This window comes from Manis pentadactyla, chromosome 16 (genome assembly GCF_030020395.1).
Source record: "Manis pentadactyla isolate mManPen7 chromosome 16, mManPen7.hap1, whole genome shotgun sequence".
Classification (NCBI taxonomy): domain Eukaryota; kingdom Metazoa; phylum Chordata; class Mammalia; order Pholidota; family Manidae; genus Manis; species Manis pentadactyla.
This window is the reverse complement of record NC_080034.1, coordinates 57,829,782-57,853,286: the sequence shown is the minus strand read 5'-3', so window position 1 is coordinate 57,853,286 and position 23,505 is coordinate 57,829,782. Positions and strand designations below refer to the sequence as shown.

The following is a 23,505-nucleotide window of genomic DNA, read 5'->3' as shown; positions in this document are numbered from 1 at the left end:
TGATTTCTCTTTCTATTAGTTCATTGTTAGTGTATAGGAAAGCCTCAGATTTCTGTGTGTTAATTTTGTATCCTGCAACTTTGCTGAATTCCAATATTAGTTCTAGTAGTTTTGGAGGGGAGTCTTTAGGGTTTTTGTGTAAAATATCGTCATCTGCAAATAGTGACAGTTTGACTTCTTCTTTACCAATCTGGATTCCTTGTATTTCTTTGTTTTGTCTAATTGTCATGGCTAGGACCTCCAGTACTATGTTGAATAACAGTGGGGAGAGTGGGCATCCCTGTCTTGTTCCCGATCTTAGAGGAAAAGCTTTCAGTTTCTTGCTGTTCAGTATGATGTTGGCTGTTCATTTTTCATATATGGCCTTTATTATGTTGAGGTACTTGCCCTCTATACCCATTTTGTTGAGAGTTTTTATCATGAAAGGATGTTGAATTTTGTTGAATGCTTTTTCAGCATCTATGGACATGATTTTTGTCCTTTTTGTTTATGTGGTGGATGATGTGGATGAATTTTCTAATGTTGTACCATCCTTGCATCCCTGAGATGAATCCCACTTAGTCATGGCTTTTGGAGTTTTATTCATGATGCTGACAAGTTTGAATTAGATAGAATCAAAACCCTAACTGGTTTGCCACTTGACTCTCCTCTGTCTCTTTAGATGCCGCCTCCTTTTTTTTTTCTTTTTTAAAATAGGATAAGATTTCCAGTACTTCCCTTCCTTAATGAGTCATCTTCTTTTTCACATTATTTTCTCTTATCTTTCTGAAAACTGACTTCTTATTTTAGTATTTAGGTAGAAAATGTAATACAGTCCTAAAGCTTATGCTTTGAAATTGAATTTGTGTTCAATCGTGCCTTTTACCTACTAAATTGCACATGTTACTTAGCTCTTGAGAATTCAGTTTTCTTGTCTGTAAAGTAGTAAGATTAAATGAAATACTGTGTGATTAAATAAAATACTGTGTGTAATTATGCTTAGCCATAGTGCCTGGCTTTTAGTAAATGTGCTTTTAGTGAATGGTATTTTATGTGTGATAAAGGCAGTAAATAAACACAGGGTAAGAGCATGGACTTAGGAGCCAGGCTAGCTGAGCAGGTTCACATCCCAACTCTACCATTTCCAGCTGTGTAATTTTGGGTGAGTTACTTTTCCTATACTTGCTCCAATTACATTATTTGTAAAATAGTGATGACAGTACCTGACTCATTCAGTTTTAACAATTAAAAGAAGACATTTAAAGCAGTGCCTGGTATATAAGGAGCAATCAGTAAATGGTAACTACGTTACTATTGTTAGTACTAGTACTACTACTTGCCTGTGTAAACCCTTTTCCTTGTTGGTTATTTAAAAAAAAAGCCCTAAGTGATAAGATCCTCTTCTCTCAAGATTTCCATCACTTCTATTTTCATTTGTTGGCCAGAACTAAGACCAAAGGATTTATTGTTCTCATTGCTTCTGAGAGATGCTGTCAACAAGACAAACGCCAAAGATGTCAGATAAAGATTTTTTTTTTAAATTATTTTTTATTGAAGGGTAGTTGATGCACAGTATTACATTACATTAGTTTCAAGTGTACAACACAGTGATAAAACATTTATATACATAATTCTAGGTTCCAGCTATCACCCTACCAAGCTGTTACAATATCTTGACTATATTCCTTATGCTATACATTACATCCTGGTTACTTATTTATTTTACCATTGGAAGTCTGTCCCGTTTTTTTTTGTTTTTTTTCTTGTGAGGGCATCTCTCATATTTATTGATCAAATGGTTGTTAACGACAATAAAATTCTGTATAGGGGAGTCAATGCTCAATGCACAATCATTAATCCACCCGAAGCCTAATTTTCGTCAGTCTACAATCTTCTGAGGCATAACAAACAAGTTCTTACATGTAGAACAAATTCTTACACAATGAATAAGTTACATAGTGACCAGTACAAGGGCAGTCATCACAGAAACTTTCGGTTTTGCTCATGCATTATGAACTATAAACAGTCAGTTCAAATATGAATACTCATTTGGTTTTTATACTTGATTTATATGTGGATACCACATTTCTCTCTTTATTATTATTATTTTTAATAAAATGCTGAAGTGGTAGGTAGATACAAGATAAAGGTAGAAAACATAGTTTAGTGTTGTAAGAGAGCAAATGTAGATGATCAGGTGTGTGCCTGTAGACTATGTGTTAATCCAAGCTAGACAAGGGCAATAAAACATCCACGTATGCAGAAGATTTCTCTCTGAATGGGGGGGTGAGGTTCTAAGCCTCACCTCTGTTGATCCCCAATTTCTCACCTGATGGCCCCCCTGCGACTGTGCCTGTCTTAGGTTGTTCCTCCCTTGAGGAATCTTACCCGTCTGGCTAACCAGTCATCTTCCGGGGCCATACAGGGAAATGTGAAGTTGGTAAGTGAGAGGGAAGCCTTATTGTTTGAAAAGGTTAGCTTTTTACTTCTTTGCATATTTATGCCCTGTAGCTTCTATGCCCAGCATTTGTCTTGAGGTATCTTTACCACTTGGAAGAATTATGATACTTGGTAAATTTGATATGAGGCACGAATTCTATTTAAGGGTTGTAAATAGGAAGGAAGAAGAAAAGCTATAGAAGTAGCAGGCGGAAGAAAACATGGGAAGATTGATTATTTCTTTGACACATCTTCTTGTAGAGTAACTTCAGCATGTATAGGTTTTAAGCTACTACTTAAATTGCGCACACACATTAACATAATAGGAGTATAGTTACATAACCAAAGCATACCTGTAATTACCAGCCATCTCCAGTGAAACCAAGAAAACCAGTTAGGCACCTTAGGCATTTGTGAAAACTTATCTATGATATGGTGGATATTGTCCAACTGAACTTGAACAGTCTGAGAGAAATCAGACAAATTAAAACAACCCATTCCTGGGGAATGTTCACATCCCTTATGTTCTTTTAACAGTAAATAGTCTGTAGTTGTAAGATTTTGGAGCGCTACAATTTGCACTTTTCCTAATTCTTGGTTGAGTTCCAACAGTATAGATCCAGTCAAATTTGTTGTTTTACTGTATGCACAGGCCAGCTTAGATATCTCCTTCCTAATTACCATGGCAAGTCCAGGAACTGGTGGGATGAGTGCATCTACAGCTGTAGCAGTGCGTGGATCTTTGTTGGGGTTTTTTGATGATCAACTTCTGGCATGAGTCTTCCAGAGAATGCTGATGTTGGAAGTTCTCTTTCATATCGTATCTTAGTTCATTTTCGGGGTAGCCCAATTAGGCTTTCCTCTGTATAAACACAAACAGACCCTTTGCCTACACTTTTATATGCCCTTTATACCCTTGTGTAGAACTCATTGGAGGTTACAACACAGGAACTGCCCTTTTATTATTATTATTTTTTTGTATCACTAATCTACACTTACATGACGAATATTATGTTTATTAGGCTCTCCGCTATACCAGGTACCCCCTATAAACCCCTTTACAATCAGTGTCCATCAGCATAGCAAAATGTTGTAGAATCACTACTTGTCTTCTCTGTGTTGTACAGCCCTCCCTTTTCTCCCACACCCCAATGCATGCTAATCTTAATACCCCCTACTTTTCCCCCCACTTATCCCTCCCTACCCACCCATCCTCCCCAGTCCCTTTCCCTTTGGTACCTGTTAGTCCATTCTTGAGTTCTGTGATTCTGCTGCTGTTTTATTCCTTCAGTTTTTCCTTTGTTCTTATATTCCACAGATAAGTGAAATCATTTGGTATTTCTCTTTCCCAGCTTGGCTTGTTTCACTGAGGATAATATCCTCCAGCTCCATCCATGTTGCTGCAAATGGTAGGATTTGCCCTTTTCTTATGGCTGAGTAGTATTCCATTGTGTATATGTACCACATCTTCTTTATCCATTCATCTATCGATGGACATTTAGGTTGCTTCCAATTCTTGGCTATTGTAAATAGTGCTGCAATAAACATAGGGGTGCATCTGTCTTTCTCAAACTTGATTGCTGCGTTCTTAGGGTAAATTCCTAGGAGTGGAATTCCTGGGTCAAATGGTAAGTCTGTTTTGAGCATTTTGATGTACCTCCATACTGCTTTCCACAATGGCTGAACTAACTTACATTCCCACCAGCAGTGTAGGAGGGTTCCCCTTTCTCCACAGCCTCACCAAAATTTGTTGTTGTTTGTCTTTTGGATGGCAGCCATCCTTACTGGTGTGAGGTGATACCTCATTGTAGTTTTAATTTGCATTTCTCTGATAATTAGCAATGTGGAGCATCTTTTCATGTGTCTGTTGGCCATCCGTATTTCTTTTTTGGAGAACTGTCTGTTCAGTTCCTCTGCCCATTTTTTAATTGGGTTATTTGTTTTTTGTTTGTTGAGGCATGTGAGCTCTTTATATATTCTGGACGTCAAGCCTTTATCGGATGTGTCATTTTCAAATATATTCTCCCATACTGTAGGGATCCTTCTTGTTCTATTGATGGTGTCTTTTGCTGTACAGAAGCTTTTCAGCTTAATATAGTCCCACTTACTCATTTTTGCTGTTGTTTTCCTTGCCCGGGGAGATATGTTCAAGAAGAGGTCACTCATGTTTATGTCTAAGAGGTTTTTGCCTGTGTTTTCTTCCAAGAGTTTAATGGTTTCATGGCTTACATTCAGGTCTTTGATCCATTTTGAGTTTACTTTTGTATATGGGGTTAGACAATGGTCCAGTTTCATTCTCCTACATGTAGCTGTCCAGTTTTGCCAGCACCACCTGTTGAAGAGACTGTCATTTCGCCATTGTATGTCCATGGCTCCTTTATCAAATATTAATTGACCATATATGTCTGGGTTAATGTCTGGATTCTCTAGTCTGTTCCATTGGTCTGTGGCTCTGCTCTTGTGCCAGTACCAAATTGTCTTGATTACTATGGCTTTATAGTAGAGCTTGAAATTGGGGAGTGAGATCCCCCCTACTTTATTCTTTTTTCTCAGGATTGCTTTGGCTATTCGGGGTCTTTGGTGTTTCCATATGAATTTTTGAATTATTTGTTCCAGTTCATTGAAGAATGTTGCTGGTAGTTTCATAGGGATTGCATCAAATCTGTATATTGCTTTGGGCAGGATGGCCATTTTGACGATATTAATTCTTCCTAACCACGAGCATGGGATGAGTTTCCATCTGTTAGTGTCCCCTTTAATTTCTCTTAAGAGTGACTTGTAGTTTTCAGAGTATAAGTCTTTCACTTCTTTGGTTAGGTTTATTCCTAGGTATTTTATTTTTTTTGATGCAATTGTGAATGGAGTTGTTTTCCTGATTTCTCTTTCTGTTGGTTCATTGTTAGTATATAGGAAAGCCACAGATTTCTGTGTGTTGATTTTGTATCCTGCAACTTTGCTGTATTCCGATATCAGTTCTAGTAGTTTTGGGGTGGAGTCTTTAGGGTTTTTTATGTACAGTATCATGTCATCTGCAAATAGTGACAGTTTAACTTCTTCTTTACCAATCTGGATTCCTTGTATTTCTTTATTTTGTCTGATTGCCGTGGCGAGGACCTCCAGTACTATGTTAAATAACAGTGGAGAGAGTGGGCATCCCTGTCTAGTTCCCGATCTCAGAGGAAATGCTTTCAGCTTCTCGCTGTTCAATATTATGTTGGCTGTGGGTTTATCATAGATGGCCTTTATTATGTTGAGGTACTTGCCCTCTATTCCCATTTTGCTGAGAGTTTTTAACATGAATGGATGTTGAACTTTGTCAAATGATTTTTCAGCATCTATGGAGATGATCATGTGGTTCTTGTCTTTCTTTTTGTTGATGTGGTGGATGATGTTGATGGACTTTCGAATGTTGTACCATCCTTACATCCCTGGGATGAATCCCACTTGGTCATGGTGTATGATCCTTTTGATGTATTTTTGAATTCGGTTTGCTAATATTTTGTTGAGTATTTTTGCATCTACGTTCATCAGGGATATTGGTCTGTAGTTTTCTTTTTTGGTGGGGTCTTTGCCTGGTTTTGGTATTAGGGTGATGTTAGCTTCATAGAATGAGTTTGGGAGTATCCCCTCCTCCTCTATTTTTTGGAAAACTTTAAGGAGAATGGGTATTATGTCTTCCCTGTATGTCTGATAAAATTCCGAGGTAAATCCATCTGGCCCGGGGGTTTTGTTCTTTGGTAGTTTTTGGATTACCGCTTCAATTTCGTTGCTGGTAATTGGTCTGTTTAGATTTTCTGTTTCTTCCTGGGTCAATCTTGGAAGGTTATATTTTTCTAGGAAGTTGTCCATTTCTCCTAGGTTTCCCAGCTTGTTAGCATATAGGTTTTCATAGTAGTCTCCAATAATTCTTTGCATTTCCGTGGGGTCCGTCGTGATTTTTCCTTTCTCGTTTCTGATAGTGTTGATTTGTGTTGACTCTCTTTTCTTCTTAATAAGTCTGGCTAGAGGCTTATCTATTTTGTTTATTTTCTCGAAGAACCAGCTCTTGGTTTCATTGATTTTTGCTATTGTTTTATTCTTCTCAATTTTATTTATTTCTTCTCTGATCTTTATTATGTCCCTCCTTCTGCTGACTTTAGGCCTCATCTGTTCTTCTTTTTCCAATTTCGATAATTGTGACAGTAGACCATTCATTTGGGATTGCTCTTCCTTTTTTAAATATGCTTGGATTGCTATATACTTTCCTCTTAAGACTGCTTTTGCTGTGTCCCACAGAAGTTGGGGCTTAGTGTTGTTGTTGTCATTTGTTTCCATATATTGCTGGATCTCCATTTTGATTTGGTCATTGATCCATTGATTATTTAGGAGCGTGTTGTTAAGCCTCCATGTGTTTGTGAGCCTCTTTGCTTTCTTTGTACAGTTTATTTCTAGTTTTATGCCTTTGTGGTCTGAAAAGTTGGTTGGTAGGATTTCAATCTTTTGGAATTTTCTGAGGCTCTTTTTGTGGGCTAGTATGTGGTCTATTCTGGAGAATGTTCCATGTGCACTTGAGAAGAATGTATATCCCGCTGCTTTTGGATGTAGAGTTCTATAGATGTCTATTAGGTCCATCTGCTCTACTGTGTTGTGCAGTGCTTCCGTGTCCTTACTTATTTTCTGCCCAGTGGATCTATCCTTTGGGGTGAGTGGTGTGTTGAAGTCTCCTAGAATGAATGCATTGCAGTCTATTTCCCCCTTTAGTTCTGTTAGTATTTGTTTCACATATGCTGGTGCTCCTGTGTTGGGTGCATATATATTTAGAATGGTTATATCCTCTTGTTTGACTGAGCCCTTTATCATTATGTAGTGTCCTTCTTTATCTCTTGTTACATTCTTTGTTTTGAAGTCTATTTTGTCTGATATTAGTTCTGGAACCCCTGCTTTCTTCTCACTGTTGTTTGCTTGAAATATGTTTTTCCATCCCTTGACTTTTAGTCTGTACATGTCTTTGGGTTTGAGGTGAGTTTCTTGTAAGCAGCATATAGATGGGTCTTGCTTTTTTATCCATTCTGTTACTCTGTGTCTTTTGATTGGTGCATTCAGTCCATTAACATTTAGGGTGACTATTCAAAGATATGTACTTATTGCCATTGCAGGCTTTAAATTCGTGGTTACCAAAGGTTCAAGGTTAGCCTCTTTAGTATCTTACTGCCTAACTTAGCTCGCTTATTGAGCTGTTATATACACTGTCTGGAGATTCTTTTCTTCTCTCCCTTCTTGTTCCTCCTCCTCGATTCTTCATATGTTGGGTGTTTTGTGCTGTGCTCTTTCTTGGAGTGCTCCCATCTAGAGCAGTCCCTGTAAGATGTTCTGTAGAGGTGGTTTGTGGAAAGCAAATTCCCTCAGCTTTTGTTTGTCTGGGAATTGTTTAATCCCACCGTCATAGTTGAATGATAGTCGTGCTGGATACAGTATCCTTGGTTCAAGGCCCTTCTGTTTCATTGTATTAAATATATCATGCCATTCTCTTCTGGCCTGTAGGGTTTCTGTTGAGAAGTCTGATGTTAGCCTGATGGGTTTTCCTTTATAGGTGACCTTTTTCTCTCTAGCTGCCTTTAACACTCTTTCCTTGTCCTTGATGTTTGCCATTTTAAATATTATGTGTCTTGGTGTTGTCCTTCTTGGATCCTTTCTGTTGGGGGTTCTGTGTATTTCCGTGGTCTGTTCGATTATTTCCTCCCCCAGTGTGGGGAAGTTTTCAGCAATTATTTCTTCTAAGATACTTTCCATCTCTTTTCCTCTCTCTTCTTCTTCTGGGTCCCCTATAATACGGATATTGTTCCTTTTGGATTGGTCACACAGTTCTCTTAATATTGTTTCATTCCTGGAGATCCTTTTGTCTCTCTCTCTGTCTGCTTCTATGCGTTCCTGTTCTCTGATTTCAATTCCATCAATGGCCTCTTGCATTCTATCCATTCTGCTTTTAAACCCTTCCAGAGTTTGTTTCATTTCTGCGATCTCCTTTCTGGCATCTGTGATCTCCTTCCGGACTTCATCCCATTTCTCTTGCGTATTTCTCTGCATCTCTGTCAGCATGTTTATGATTCTTATTTTGAATTCTTTTTCAGGAAGACTGGTTAGGTCTGTCTCCTTCTCTGGTGTTGTCTCTGTGATCTTTGTCCGCCTGTAGCTTTGCCTTTTCATGGTGATAGGAATAGTTTGCAGAGCTGGGACGAGTGACGGGTGGAAGGACTTCCTTTCTTGTTGGTTTGTGGCCCTCCTCTCCTGGGAGAGCAGCGACCTCTAGTGGCTTGTGCTGCGCAACTGCGCGCAGACAGGGTTTCTGCTTCCTGCCCGGCTGCTATGGAGTTAATCTCCGCTGTTGCTGTGGGCGTGGCCTGGCTCGGGCAGCTACTCCAAAATGGTGGAGTCGCGTTGGAGCAGGAGCTGCTGGGAGGCTATTTATCTCCGTAAGGGGCCTCCCTGCTCCCTGCATCCCAGGGGTTAGGGTGCCCAGAGATCCCGGATTCCCTACCTCTGGATTAAGTGACCCGCCCTGCCCCTTTAAGACTTCCAAAAAGCACCCGCCAAAACAAAAAAAAAAAAAGAAAAAAAATTTTTAAGTTAAAAAGAAAAAAAAAGATGGTCGCTCGTTTTCTTTATTCTCCAGTGCCAGCCTCAGGCCTCTGCTCACCGGTCTTTCTGCCCTGTTTCCCTAGTATTTGGGTCCCTATCCCTTTAAGACTTCCAAAAAGCACTCGCCAAAACAAAACAGCAAAAAAGCAAAAAAAAAAAATGGTAGCGCGCTTTTCTTATGTCCTCCGGCGCCCGGCCTCCAGTGCCTGCTCACTGTTCTTGCTGCCCTGTTTTCCCAGTATCGAGGGCCCTGCACTCTGGCCCGGATGGCTGGGGCTGGGTGTTCGGCAGCCCTGGGCTCCGTCTCCCTCCCGCTCTGCCTGCTCTTCTCCCGCCGGGAGCTGGGGGGAGGGTCGCTCGGCTCCCGCGGGGCCGGGGCTTGTATCTTACCCCCTTCGCGAGGCGCTGGGTTCTCTCAGGTGCGGATGTGGTCTGGATATTGTCCTGTGTCCTCTGGTCTTTATTCTAGGAAGGGTTGTCTTTGTTATATTTTCATAGATATATGTTGTTTTGGGAGGAGATTTCCGCTGCTCTACTCACGCCGCCATCTTCCGCCCCTCGTCAGATAAAGATTTTAAAGAGACATTTAGATACATAAAGTTCCTAATTCACAACTTTGTTACTTTTGGTCAGTTTTGTGATATGATGTGATAAAACAAGGTTTCATTTCTTCTGTCAGGTCAGATAGTATATTCCTACAACCACGTCATGTCTGTTTTGTTCTTTGCTCTGTTAAGTTCAGTAGTATGTCTATGTCAATGGATGGATAAGTGGAATGAATGGCTCTGATATTGAGGTGGCTGTTTCTTCATTCCTCTGCAGAACTGTAGGTTTGAGCTGGAGACTAGTCTTCCACCAAAGGTTCCTGTGGGATTACATTTTCCTCTGTGTATTCTAATCTTCTTTATTTACTTCATTAATTTTTTAAAATTCATTTTATTATCATTAATCTACAATTACATGAAGAACATTATGGTTACTAGCCTCGCCCCTTCACCAAGTCCCCCCGACAAACCCCATTACAGTCACTGTCCATCAGTGTAGTAAGATGCTGTAGACTCACTACTTGTCTTCTGTGTTGCACAGCCCTCCCTGTAACTTCATTAATTTTTATACATTATATGGCTCTACCTCCCCAACACCATTCTTCTTTTTAAAATTACTATATATCTTTGCTGTTGTTCATTTGTTTCAGCATATGTTGTTTGGGTGCCGTAAGGGCTTACTATCTATGTCTGAACAGCTGTATTTCTCCTTTTATGGTGTCAGTGTAAAGTACTTTTTGTTGCACTGTGGAATTTGTTCCTTCTGGATCTTCAAAGATGAGGTTTAAGCCAGGAATAGTGCCTACCTTTCTGTCAGGCCATGATCCAGGAAATAAAAATTTATATTCTTACACCGTCTCTGTAGCTAGCTGTTACTTTTTCTGTGGGTGTCTGTCAACTAGAAGAGAAATTCTGCCATCTCTACCCATGTCTTCCTCCCCAGGCATTATACTTCTCATTCTTGTCTTTGTGATCCTTGGAGCACTCCAGGTTGCTCCTGGCTTCAGCTCTTGCTCTCACATCTGCTGCAGAAGAACCAGCCAGCAGGCAAGGCAGGGGGATTGCAGCATGTTTGGAAGTGTGCTTCTATAAGGCAACCTTGCAGTTTCCCTGCCTAGGCAGTGCTCCTCCCAGCGACCCACTGCCAGGCTCCATATCTCTCTGTTCTGCCATGCAACAGTGAGGGAATAGCTCAGCCCACTGGAATCGAGAATTCTTCTTGTTCTGGGAAACAAAGAATGTTGTTGCCCTTGTTCCTGTAAGTTCAAATTCATTTTCCACATAGGAAATATTTCCATGTAGAGTGGAAACTTAGGTCTTGGACTTCTGGAGGTACTTACTTGCCCTAGCAAATCTAACAAAACCATAACAGAGTAACTTAAGGATCCTTGACTGGAGAAATCTGTTCATTTCTTAGTCTGCACATTGGTACTTGTATTAAGAGGGGATTTTCAAATGCATGATTGCTGAGAATATTGGGTAGTGCTCAGAGTTCTTAGCTCCTCCATATTGGGATAAAATAGCTCCTGCAACCACTCTTAAGTCTCACTACACAATCACATGACACACACTCTTAGTATCAGCATGACTTTATTGTGGCAAAGTATACATAAAACTTACCATCTTAAGCATTTTTAAGTGTACAGTTCTGTGGCATTACATACATTCACATTGTTCATTCATTCATCACCACCATTCATTCTTGAACTTTCTCATCTTCCCAAACTGAGACTCTGTCCTGAATAAACACTAACTTACCATTTCTCCCTTCCCCCAGCCCCTGGCAACCACTGCTTTACTTTCTGTTTCCAAGAATTGGCCTCTTCTAGGCCTTCATATAAATGGAATCCTACAGTATTTGTCTCTCATGACTGGCTTATATCACTTGGCATGTCTTCAATATTTTCCCATGTGGTAGCGTGTGAGCACTGACATTTTTAAATTCTTTTTTTCTTGTGCAGGCCTTGTATGCCTATTCATCTGTAAAATGGGGTTAGTAATAACTTTCTAAGGATGTCTGCTGTTGGCCTGGGTGGAGTAACAGCAACCAGATCTATTCCCTATGCCAGAAACACCTTAAGAACTAGAAAAAATATATGAAAAAATGGTTTTCAAAATATTGGACTTTAGACAGCAAAGGGCAGTGATCCCTGAGAGGCTGGGGGAGAAATAAACCAAGTTGAACACAATGGTTGCCCACACTTCCCACAGTGAGAGATTTATCAGATCATGGTGGTAGGAGGAGCGCATGCAGAGGCTGATCTTTCTGATAAGAGTCTAGATGAGGAGATGGAGCTGAAGATCCAGGGTACCCAAGGTAGCTGGAGTGTGCATTGGGGCATCTCAGAGAGAACTGGGATTTTCAGTATTGGGCAGAGTACTAGTTGATGCATGCACAAAGGGAAATTGTGAGGCTGGGCAAAGAACCGCTTGACAGGATCAGAGGAACAAGTACTTAGACCACATAGGGTAGGAACAGTGGCTGTTCTCATCAGCCGACTGGAAGACTTCATAATTCATGGGCTACTGAGTAGGGTCCTCAGAACAGTCTTGCCTCAGTAGTGAGGAATAATCAGCCCTAGAATAAACACACTTCTACTATTGTCTGAAATACCTTAAAGCAAGAACTGAGAGAATCAAACAAGTAGCAAACAAGTTTCCAACTAACAAAATTCAAGAATGTTTAGAGGAATATTAAAATATATAGCACCCAACAAGGTAAAGTTTCACAATATCTGACATCCAATAAAAATTACTAGACATTAAAATAAGAAAATATGATCCATAGTGAGAAAAATTAACCCACACTGGCAAAAATTGATGCAGATGTTAGAATTAACAGAAAAGTATACTAAGACAGGTATAATGACTGTATTACATATGTTAGAAAGTTAGAGGAAATATTGAGCACTTTAAGTAGAGAAAATCAGTAAGAATCTAGATTTCAGTGCTTTCAACCAACTTGACCTAAATCACATTTATAGAACCCTCCATGCAACAGCAGAATGTACTTTCTTTTTAAGAGCACATGAAACATTCACCAAGATAGACCATATTCTGGCCCACAAAACAAGCCCCAATAAGTTGAAAATAGTTTAAATCATACAATATGTGTTCTTTGATCGCAACAAAATTAAGTTAGAAATCAATACAGATATCTTGAAAATCTTGAAGTATTATGAAATGAAATATCACATTTTTAAATAACCATTGTCAAAGAAGAAATCAAAAGAAAAGTCAGGAAGAAATTGTAACTCAGTGAAAGTAACAATACAACAAATGAAAATTTGTAGGATACAGGAAAGCAGCACTTGGAGGAAAATTTATAGCACTAAATATTTATATTAGAAAAGAAGAAAAGTGTCAAATCAATTACCTTATCTTCCACTTTAAGAAAGTTGGGGGAGTAGGGGAAGAAAAACCCAAAGTAAGCAGAGTAAAAGAAATGAAGAACATAAATTATTGAAATAGGAAATGTTAAAACAGAGAAAAAATTAAAACATGTTCTTTGAGAAGATAATATAATTGAAAAACCTTAAGATAGAGTGATCAGAGAAAAAGAGAAGACAAAATTACCAATAGTAAGATTAGAGAGATGACATCACTGAAGATTCTGAAAATATTAAAATGTCAATAGGGGAATGTTAGGAATAACTTTATGCCAATAACTTCAATGAAATGGAGAAATTCTCTGAAAGACACAAACTATCAAAGCACAATCAAGAAAAAGTTATATATTACCAGAATAGCCCTATGTCTTTGAAAGAAATTGAATTTTTGTTAAGAATCTTCCCATACAGAAAACTTCATACCAGGGAGCTTCACTGATAAATTCTACTAAACATTTTAGGAAGAATAATATCCTTGCTACACAAACCATCCAGAAAAGGAGGAGGGAATTTATATTGGATAAGAAGAAAAGTCTCAGAAATAACAAATGCTGGCTAGGATGCGGAGAAAGGGAAACCCTCCTACACTGCTGTTAGGAATGTAAAATAGTTCAACCATTGTGGAAAGCAGTATGGAGGTTCCTCAAAAAACTCAAAATAGAAATACCATTTGACCCCGGAATTCCACTCCTAGGAATTTACCCTAAGAATGCAGCAGCCCAGTTTGCAAAAGACAGATGCACCCCTATGTTTATCGCAGCACTATTTACAATAGCCAAGAAATGGAAGCAACCTAAGTGTCCATCAGTAGATGAATGGATAAAGAAGATGTGGTACATATATACAATGGAATATTATTCAGCCATAAGAAGAAAACAAATCCTACCATTTGCAACAATATGGATGAAGCTAGAGGGTATTATGCTCAGTGAAATAAGCCAGGTAGAGAAAGACAAGTACCAAATGATTTCACACATATGTGGAGGATAAGAACAAAGCAAAAACTGAAGGAACAAAACAGCAACAGACTCACAGAAACCAAGAATGGACAAACAGTTGGCAAAAGGAAAGGGACTGGGGAGGGTGAGTGGGAAGGGAGGGAGAAGGGGAATAAGGTGCATTATGATTAGCACACATAACGTGGGGGCGGGGCACAGGGAAGGCAGTATAACACAGAGAAGACAAATTGTGATTCTATAGCATCTTACTATGCTGATAGACAGTGACTGTAATGGGGTAAGTGGTGGGGACTTGATGATGAGGGGAATCTAGTAACCACAATGTTGCTGATTGTATATTAATGATCCCCCCCAAAATTTGAATCCCCCCCCCAAAAAAAAGAAAAGTCTTAAAGAGGAGGGAATACTTATGAACTGATTTCATTAGGCTGGCATTACCCTGACACCAAAACTGGACACAGATATAAGAAATCTATAGACATATAGGCCCCATGAACCTGGATGCAAAAGTGTTAACAAAATTTTAGCAAATCAAATTGAACAATATAAAAAGGAATTATTGAAGAAATGAAGGGTTGATCTAATAGTAAAAAATGGCAGTATAATTCACCAAGTTAACGAAATTAAAAATATGATCCCAGTTGACAAAAAGTGTTTGACAAAAATCCAATATCCATTCCTGATTAAACATGTTTAGGAAGCTAGATATGAAGGGGAACTTTCTCAATTTAATAAAGGGCCTTTATGAAAAACCTATAGTTAGTAGTGCACTTAATGATGAAAGACAGTAAGGTAAGAAAAAGAAATAGAAAGCTTTCGGGTGAGAAAGAATAAAAACCGTCTTTGTAGGCGATATGATCATCTAAGTAGAAAATTCAGTGGTATCTACAAAAAGGCTTAACCTAACATAATTTTTTAATGCATAATTCTAAAAAACTAAGGTAAACTACACATAAAATAAAATTTACCATGTTAACCATTTCTAAGTGTACAGTTCAGTGGCATTAAGTGCACTCATTTTATTGTGCAACCATCCCCACTAGTCAATCTACAGAAATCTATTCATTTTGCAAAACTGAAACTCTGTACTGATTTTTCAGTAATTCCCCATTTCTGCCTTCCCCTAGCCCATGGCAACACCATTTCACTTTTCGTCCCTCTGAATTTGACTACTATGTATACCATCTAAGTGAAATGACCAGAGTTTGCTTTCTCTACTTAGATGATCATATCGCCAAAAAGACAGTGCCTGGCTTATTTCACTTAGCGTAATGTCCTCAAGGTTCATCTATTTTGTGGCTTGTGTCAGTATTTCCTCCCTTTTTAAGACTGAATAACATTCCATTGTATGTATATAACATATTTCATTTTTCCACTCATCCATCAATGGGCACTTGGGTTGCTTCAACCTTTTGGCTATTGTGAATAATGCTGCTATGAACACGGGTGTACAAGTATCTGTTTGAGTCCCTGCCTTCAGTTCTTTTGCATATATGCCCAGAAGTGGAATTGCTAAATCATGCTTGTTCTTGTTTTAAGTTTTTGAGAAACTGCCATGCCATTTTATAGAGTGATTGCATCATTTTGTATTCATACCAATAGTGTACAAAGGTTCCAATTTTTCCACATCCTTGCCAGCACTGTTGTTTCGATAGTGGCCATGCTAATGGATATGAGGTGGTATCTTATTTTCATTTTGATTTGCATTTCCCTAATGGTTAGTGATATTGAAGATGTATTATGTGCTACTTGTCCATTTGTCTATCTTCTTTGGAGAAATATCTATTCAAAACAATATGGTATTGTGTGTCTATACAAAAAAGTATATATTATTGTATGATTCCATTTATAAAAAACACTAGGAATTGCAAATTCCATTCCTTTGCCTAGTGTTAATAGGATGGGGTTTTTTTGTTGTTGTTGAGCTGTAGGAGTTCTTTATATATTTTGGACATTAACTCCTTATCAAATATGTGACTTGCAAATATCATCTCCCATTCTGTGGATTGCCTTTCAATGTGTTAATTATGTCATTTGTTGCATGTAAGTTTTTATTTGATGAAATCCCATTTATTTTTTCTTGGATGTGCGTTTTTGTTACAGACCAATTTTCTATGTAAATAAGTCTATTTCTCTACTTCTCAGTTTGTTCTACTTATCTGTCATTATGTCAATACCATACTCTCTTAATTGCTAGAGATTTATAGTAAGACTTGAGAACAGTGTATTAGCCCTCCCAGTATATATTTTTTTGAAATTTATTTTGGCAGTTATATCTTCTTTAAATTTCCATCTAAAATCTAGAAATACATTTTAATTTCCATCTAGGGAAGATATACAGATGGCAGATAAGCACATAAATATTTGCTCAATATCATTAGTTATTAGGGAAATAAAAACTAAAACTAGAATGGATACCACTACACACATAGTAGAATGGCTAAAATGAGAGGTTCTGACTGTACTAAGCGTTGGTGAGGATGTGAAGTGACTAGAAGGTTATAACTGCCAGTAGTTTCTTAAAATGTTAAATATATACCCACCCTGTGGCTGAGCTATTTCAGTCCTAGATATTTAGCCAAGAAAAATGACAGCATATGTCCACACAAAATTTATTTGTAATAATTCCAAACTGGAAACAACCCAAACACCCATCAACAGGTGATAAATGGATAAAGTTTGGTATATGCATACAGTGGAATATTACTCAGAAATAAAAAGGAATTAACAACTGATTAATATGACATGAATGAATCTTAGTATCATGTGAAGTAAAAGAAGCCAGACAAAAAAGAGTATATTATTGTATGATTCCATTTATAAAAAATATTAGGAAATGCAAATTAATCTATAGAGACAGAAAGTAGATCAGTGGTTGTCTGGAAAAAGGGATGCATTTGCTTTTTCATTTGTTTTTGTTTTCTGTTTTTCTCTTTTGTTGTTGTGACAAGAACACTTAATATGAGCTCTAACCTCTTAAAATAGTTTTAAGTGCACAATACAGTATTGTTAACTCTATAGGCCACAATGTTATGCAATGGATCTCTATAACTTACTCATCTTGCATAATTGAAACTTTATACCTGTTGGAGATCAACTCCACGTTTCACCTCCCAGCCCCTAGCAACCACCACTCAATTCCATGTTTCTTTTAGTTTGACTATTTTAGATGCCTCATGTAAGTAGAATCACGTAGTAACTGTCCTGTGGTTGACTCATTTCACTTAGTGTAATGCCCTCCAAGGTCATCCATATTGTCTGATATTGCAAAATTTCCTTCTCTTTAAGGCTACTGGTATTCCACTGTGTGTACATATCACTTTTAAAAAAATCCATTCATCCATCAATAGCCTTTTAAATTGTTTCCACAACTTGTCTATTTTGACCTAATGCTACAGTGTACATGGAATGCAGATATCTTTTGGAGAACCTGATTTCAGTTGTTTTAGATAAATACCCAGAAGTGGGGCTGCTGTGTCACATGGTGGTTCTATCTTTTATCTTTTCTAAGTTAAAAAAAAATGTCCCATAGTGGCTGCACCAATTTACATTTCCACAAACAATCTGCAGGGCTTCCAATTTCTCCACATTCTCACCCACACTTGCTATCTTTTTTTTAATATTAGCAAACCATACATTTGATAAGGAGTTAATGTGCAAAATATGTAAGGAATTCCTACAACCCAATAGCCAAAAATAAAAGTAAAATATAAATAACCCAATTAAAAAAAAATGGGCAACAGACTGAATAGACAATTCTCCAGAGACATACAAATGGCCAACTGGTATATGAAAAGATGTTCAACAGTCACTAATTATTAGGATATGCTCCCTTTTTTTAAGCACCCCAGTTGGTTGTAAGGTAGGGCCAGTTTGGAAACACCGCTCTACAGCGTTGCCACAGCTCAGATTCCGCCCTGCCTGCCTCTTTGTATGCCTGTGTAAGATGAGCTCAACCCACGCCTTTTCTTTTTTTCTTTTGTTTTTTAAAAAAATAACCAGTTGTCTGGCAGAAAGTCAGCAGAAACAGGTTGCAAGGTGGGAAGTCTGTATGCTGGATGGGTACTTCTGGTGCATTGGGCTTACAGTCACCACAGAGCACAGGAGGGGAAAATCTCGGGGTTGCAAAGAGAGGGAAGGAAGAGGTGATGTGGTGCATTCTGTTAATTTGGTGTATTTTGTTTTAGGGCAGATTCTGCTTCCAAGGGTGACAGAAAGCGAGAAACTCGGATGTCGGTATGAAATGACTTCTATAGTTTAAAGGCAGTACTTCCCAAATTTCAGTTATGTACATACCATCTTCAAAATATATCACCACTCTGCTCTTTATTATGTCTATTTTTAATTAAATTCATCTTAAACTTACCATAAAAGCAATTATTTCGCTTTCAAATGGGCCATTACTTGTGACAAATAGTTTAGCCCAAAATGAAAGCAATAGAAAATAGCAGTGCTGTCATATTTCAGTGTCTTTGTATTAGACTTGGAGTCTAGAGCTCGTTCTTGCTTTTGTTTAAAAAGGTTAGTAAGTAGAGAGAATTAAAGACCTTCTAGCACCTGAGGCTTATCCTGAATAGAATCGGAAGTGTGAATGAATTGAAAAGAAATGTTTTACTCTGAGCCAATGACGTGGATTCATCCCTGTGTGCACCAACTTCTCACCAGCGTACCTCTGACTTTGGAAAGCACAGTGCTCAAATTCTGTAGTCAGTGCATTAAAAAAAAGAATCTCTGTAATAAACATTAAATGAAATTTAAAAAATTGAGATCATGGCTTCAAACAAACGAGTTAAGGCTCCTTCTGGCTAGATTTTAGCATTGGTTCTCATTCCCCACTGCCCAGGCTCTGAATTGGAACCACCAGGGTTGCTGAGGAGCGTCCTGAGGCCTGGATCCCTTCCCTGTAGACTCTAACTTAATTGATCCAGGTGATAACCAGGCACTGGGATTTTTTTAAAGCCCCCTCCTGGTGATTCTAATATGCAGCCAAAATTAAGAATCCCTGCTCGAGATTCTGTGGTTTTGTAAATAAATTTCAACACCTGTTTATATAAAAGCCAGAGACACTAGGAGAGCCTTGCTGTGTGGTTATTGTGTACATTTAACGATGCATTTAATGTATTTAACTTACTTGCTCTTTACAAGACACTGGGCTGAAGAACTCTGGAAAAAATGTGGGGGTTCCCTTAATCTTTTTTTTTTTTCTTTGTAAGAGTAAAATGCAAATAGGCCTGGCTCACAAGGTTTCCTTTAAAAATGACCTTCTCTACAAAATGTCGTTGAACTGCTGAATATTTTAAAGTAGGAGTAATTGGGTCTTCAAAAGTGAATTCATTTGAAAAGTAGCTCCCACCACCCACCTTAAAGGCTGTGGATCATGCTGTTATAAACGAGGGTGATGCTGGTTCTCATCCTGATGTAGCGATGGCCTTGGGGGCTGATTCTGCACTTGGCCATTTCGGACATGGGGTGTATCATCCAGCTGATGCATTTCATGTTTGAGAAGATTATGAGAGATACTACCACCACGTGGTATGTTTGGATTCACAAGAATCCTCCCTGGCCTGAAATGAGAATGCTCTGTTAGCAGCTGAAAGGTGGAGCCCCTCTAGCGTCACGGGGTTTAAGGATGAGGCCCTTTGGAGGGGCACAGTAACAGAGCTCCAATAGTTCTTTGTTTAAATCAAAACAAATTCCACATTAAACTTAAGCATAAATGTTATTTGTCACAGCATTTATAAAAATGAATCCAAAACCAGAAAAAGACTTAAACATATATAAACATCAAAGTACAGTTGACTGAACCATTAGAACAGATTCAACTTGCCTTACGTCTCTAACCTTTATTGTCCAGGCTCAATTGCAAAATGCCCTACGGTTTAAATAGCAGTGACCCTCTTGTTTTTGTTTTAGTTCCTCTACAGTGCAGACAAGCATGTCTTGCAAAAACTATTTTCATAATTTTCTTTTGTCACTGAGGTGGAGGATTGACTCATGAAATAATCTGTTTCTTCTTTTTTTCTCCTCTCCTTACTTCTGAGCCTTTTATTGTGTAAGAGAGCCCAGTCTTCTAGGAGGGGGAGTCACCTCTTTTTTGTCTAACTTTGCAGTGGTATGTTAAACTGGACATAAATGGCACTGATGACCCTTTAATAGTTCTCATTCATTGTCTGTACTTGGAAAAGGTTAATTACAAGAAACACCTCTTCTCAGAGAGTAACGAAGATTCAAGCACTAGTCCCAGTGAACAATCTTGGACCAGTAACCAAAAGAGGAAATCCCTAAAGCCATATCCTAGCAGAAAAAAGACAAGAGTCAGAAGTAGCCTACGAAGTAAGTTTGCTGTTTATCTTCTTCCAATTTACTTTTCAAATAAATCAAGTACTTATTTTTCACTGTGTGGTGGGAGAGGGAGTGTATGATCATGTGACCTTCCTTCCCTGCTACAATTACATTGGAAAGACAAAATACACATACATGAAACAGCACAGAAGAATATAGGATTGACCAGTAGTTGTTACTTGTGAGCTGTAGATACATGGAGTCAGAGTTCAGATAAGAGGACCAAGACATGAGCTGGAATCATCAGTAAAAGCTTCAAGGAAAAGACAGGTAGGGTTTAAGCTAATCCTTTGAAAAAAAGGAACAGGATTTGAGGAGGTGTGGAGAAGGGGAAGCATCTAAAACTCAGGTAAAACTATGAGGACAAAATGAGAAGGTGAGGTGAGGGCAGCATTCAAGGGTGGAGAATTCATGCTGGGTGGTGAGGAACAGTGAGAATAGTTGGAAAGGGATCTTCAGAGCTAGACACTTAAGCAAGCTGTAGGAATGGGGGATTGTTTCTAGCGTGGCCACCTTGGGTCTAAGAGAGGGAGAAATGAATGAATGCGTTTCTCATAAGTAAACATTGCGTTGTACGCGTTTCCTCCATTTTAGTCTTGCCACTTTTCCCGGCCAGCAGTGGCAGTGACCGTGAGAAAGACCAAGTAAGTATATTTATCTGGGCTGCCAGGTGCCCCCATGGCATTAGCATGAAACAGGCCCCTCTGTTTAGGGTTAGATTGCACTTATTTCTCAAAAAACTCTTCAGGACAATGAGTGTAACAACCCATTGGTTTACTGGTGTTTAAATCACTGCCAGTAGGAACTGCAAGGGCTTCTAAACATTTAATATGAATCTTGGATAAAGATTTAGGATCTTTTCTCAGTGCTCCCAAATTTGCTGAAAGAAGTTTATTGTGAAGGATGCTAACAATCTCGGCTTTTCTGATTTCCTGCAAAATTCTTTCGAATTTACATTTAAAAATAAACTTGGTTTCATTCTTCCCTTCATTTCAGTTTGTTGACCAGTTACTTCCAAGACTTAATGACTTACATATTTAACTCTTTATTTATTTATTTATTTTTGAGAGGACATCTCTCATATTTATTGATCATATGGTTGTTAACAGTTAACAACAATAAAATTCTGTACAGGGGACTCGATGCACAATCATTAATCCATCCCAAGCCTAATTCTCATCAGTCTCCGATCTTCTGAAGCACAACGAACATATTTAACTATTTTGCAAGTGGTTGAAATACCTTCAGACTTATATAAAATTGAATAAACCTTCAAAGTTTCTTAATTTCCCTCATGTATTCTTGTGTTACAGCAATGTAGCTAAGAATACGGACACCAGTGTCCTCCAGACAAATGCAAAGCCAAGTTTTTACCTATTGTAATTAGCTTCATTACCTCAGCAGCTGGCTTTTGTTCCTCGTCAAATGAGATAGAGATAGACAGAAACTGCAGGGCATAGGGCCAGGTATGGAATCATTTTCTAAGCGGATGGCTGGTGGGATTGGGAGGCCGTTGTCCGCCCCCTGCCTACCTGTACAGAAATACAATGTGGTTAATGCTTCCATCAGATCTAGTTAATGGCCCCCCACCCACCTTTTTCCATCAACCTGAGGGGTATTGCTCTCAGTGAAATCTAAGGGGCTCTCGTGTTCTGTAATGAGAATGAGAGTTGATAGTTTAAACCTGTGAGCCAGAATAAAGACCTGCATATTTGTGGAACAGATCAACCTGAAGTAATAATTTATCGGGTGGAAATAGGCCAGAAGAACAGTTTTTAGTAAATACAGCTTTTGTTTTAAAGAAATACCAAAGAAGCGTCAAAGCTTTGAGAATTCATAGATTTAAGTAAGCTATGCAACTGACATCAGTGAGGGCATTGCTGACTTTGGGCAAATACTGGTGTTCAGTATTCTCTCTCTTGCATTGGAGCATAAGAGAATAATTTAGAGCAGGAGTTGGCAAATTCTGTGAAGGGTGAAATAGTAAATATTTTAGGCTCTGTGGGTTGTATGGTTTCTGTGACAACTGTTCACTCTGCCGTTGCAGGATGAAAGCAGCCATAGACAGTACATAAGTGAATGGGTGCACTGTGTTCCAATAAAGCTTTATTTACAAGAGCAGGGAGTGAGCTCTAAGTTGCTGACTCTTGATTTAAAGCAGCGGTTCTTAAACTGTAGTGACTGTCAGAATGATCCTGATGGCTTGTTGAAATGCAGATTGCTGGGCTCTGCAGCCAGAGTTTCTGACTGAGTAAATCATGGGTGGAGCTGGAGAATTTGCATTTCTGCCAAGTCCCAGTGTTGCTGATGCTCTGGTCCAGCACCACACTTGGAGAACTTTGATTTAGAGTTACCTTTGAGTGAGTTACCAAGTGTGCTTCTGACTCTGGGACGTTATGGTTTCAGGGTTTATTTTCAAATGGAGCAAATTCAATAGTTGAACTGAAAAAAGGATATTAGAAATGTCTTGGAATTTTTGAAAACTTGTTTTGAGTTAACACTTTTTAAAAAGTACTGTATTTTAGGCTAAACTTCAAACACCGCCATGGAAAGACACCTCCAGGCAGAATAATTCCATACCTCCAGAACTTTCTGAAACAACATTTCAGGGTAGTTCTGCCTTTTTAACATCTAAAGATTCTGCCCAGAAAACAGGTACCTGATTTTCTGTTGATTTACATTAAAAAGTTGTATCTGGGAAAAGTAGTTTGAAGTAAACAAAACATATTTCTTTAGTATCTGTTGGAGAAAGTGTGAAGATATGATCTTCTCTTTAATGTCCTCATTAGCTAAAAATAGAGGATATTGTGTTTTAATTTTGCTTCAACACTTATGATCAGCTTGTACATAAGATCATAAAATTGCTTGTGCTTTTCCACTTTTAAAGAAGCAAGAAAACTCAAATGACGACTTATCACAGGGGTTGGTAAACATTTTCTGTAAAGGACCAGATAGTATTTTTTTGCTTTTGGGCCCTTTCAGTTCCTGTTGCAACTCTTCAGCTCGGCAGTTGTAGCCCAAAATCAGCCACAGACAAGATGTAAACCAATGGGTGTGGCTGTGTTTCAATAAAACTTTATTTATAAAATCAGGTGGCAGACTGGATTTGGCCTGAGGAGCCAGAGTTTGCCAATCCTTGCCCTTTAAGGTTGCTCTTAACCCTCACTGTATTTTATTAAAATTATTCTCATCTTTGATAGAACTGTAAGAGTAGGGACTTTGTTTCATTCGCCTTTA

At 38.5% G+C, this 23,505-nt stretch overlaps 1 protein-coding gene across 1 annotated transcript in view; it reads left to right on the top strand.

The window, feature by feature from the left end:
• The window catches only part of SYCP2L (synaptonemal complex protein 2 like), a 95,528-nt gene that overhangs the window by 36,502 nt on the left and 35,521 nt on the right, over window positions 1-23,505 (top strand). The window contains exons 19-21 of the mRNA XM_036888761.2: window positions 20,037-20,259; window positions 20,863-20,912; window positions 22,794-22,923. Of these exons, the coding sequence (XP_036744656.2) occupies window positions 20,037-20,259; window positions 20,863-20,912; window positions 22,794-22,923 (403 nt within the window). The remainder of the gene's footprint in view (window positions 1-20,036; window positions 20,260-20,862; window positions 20,913-22,793; window positions 22,924-23,505) is intronic.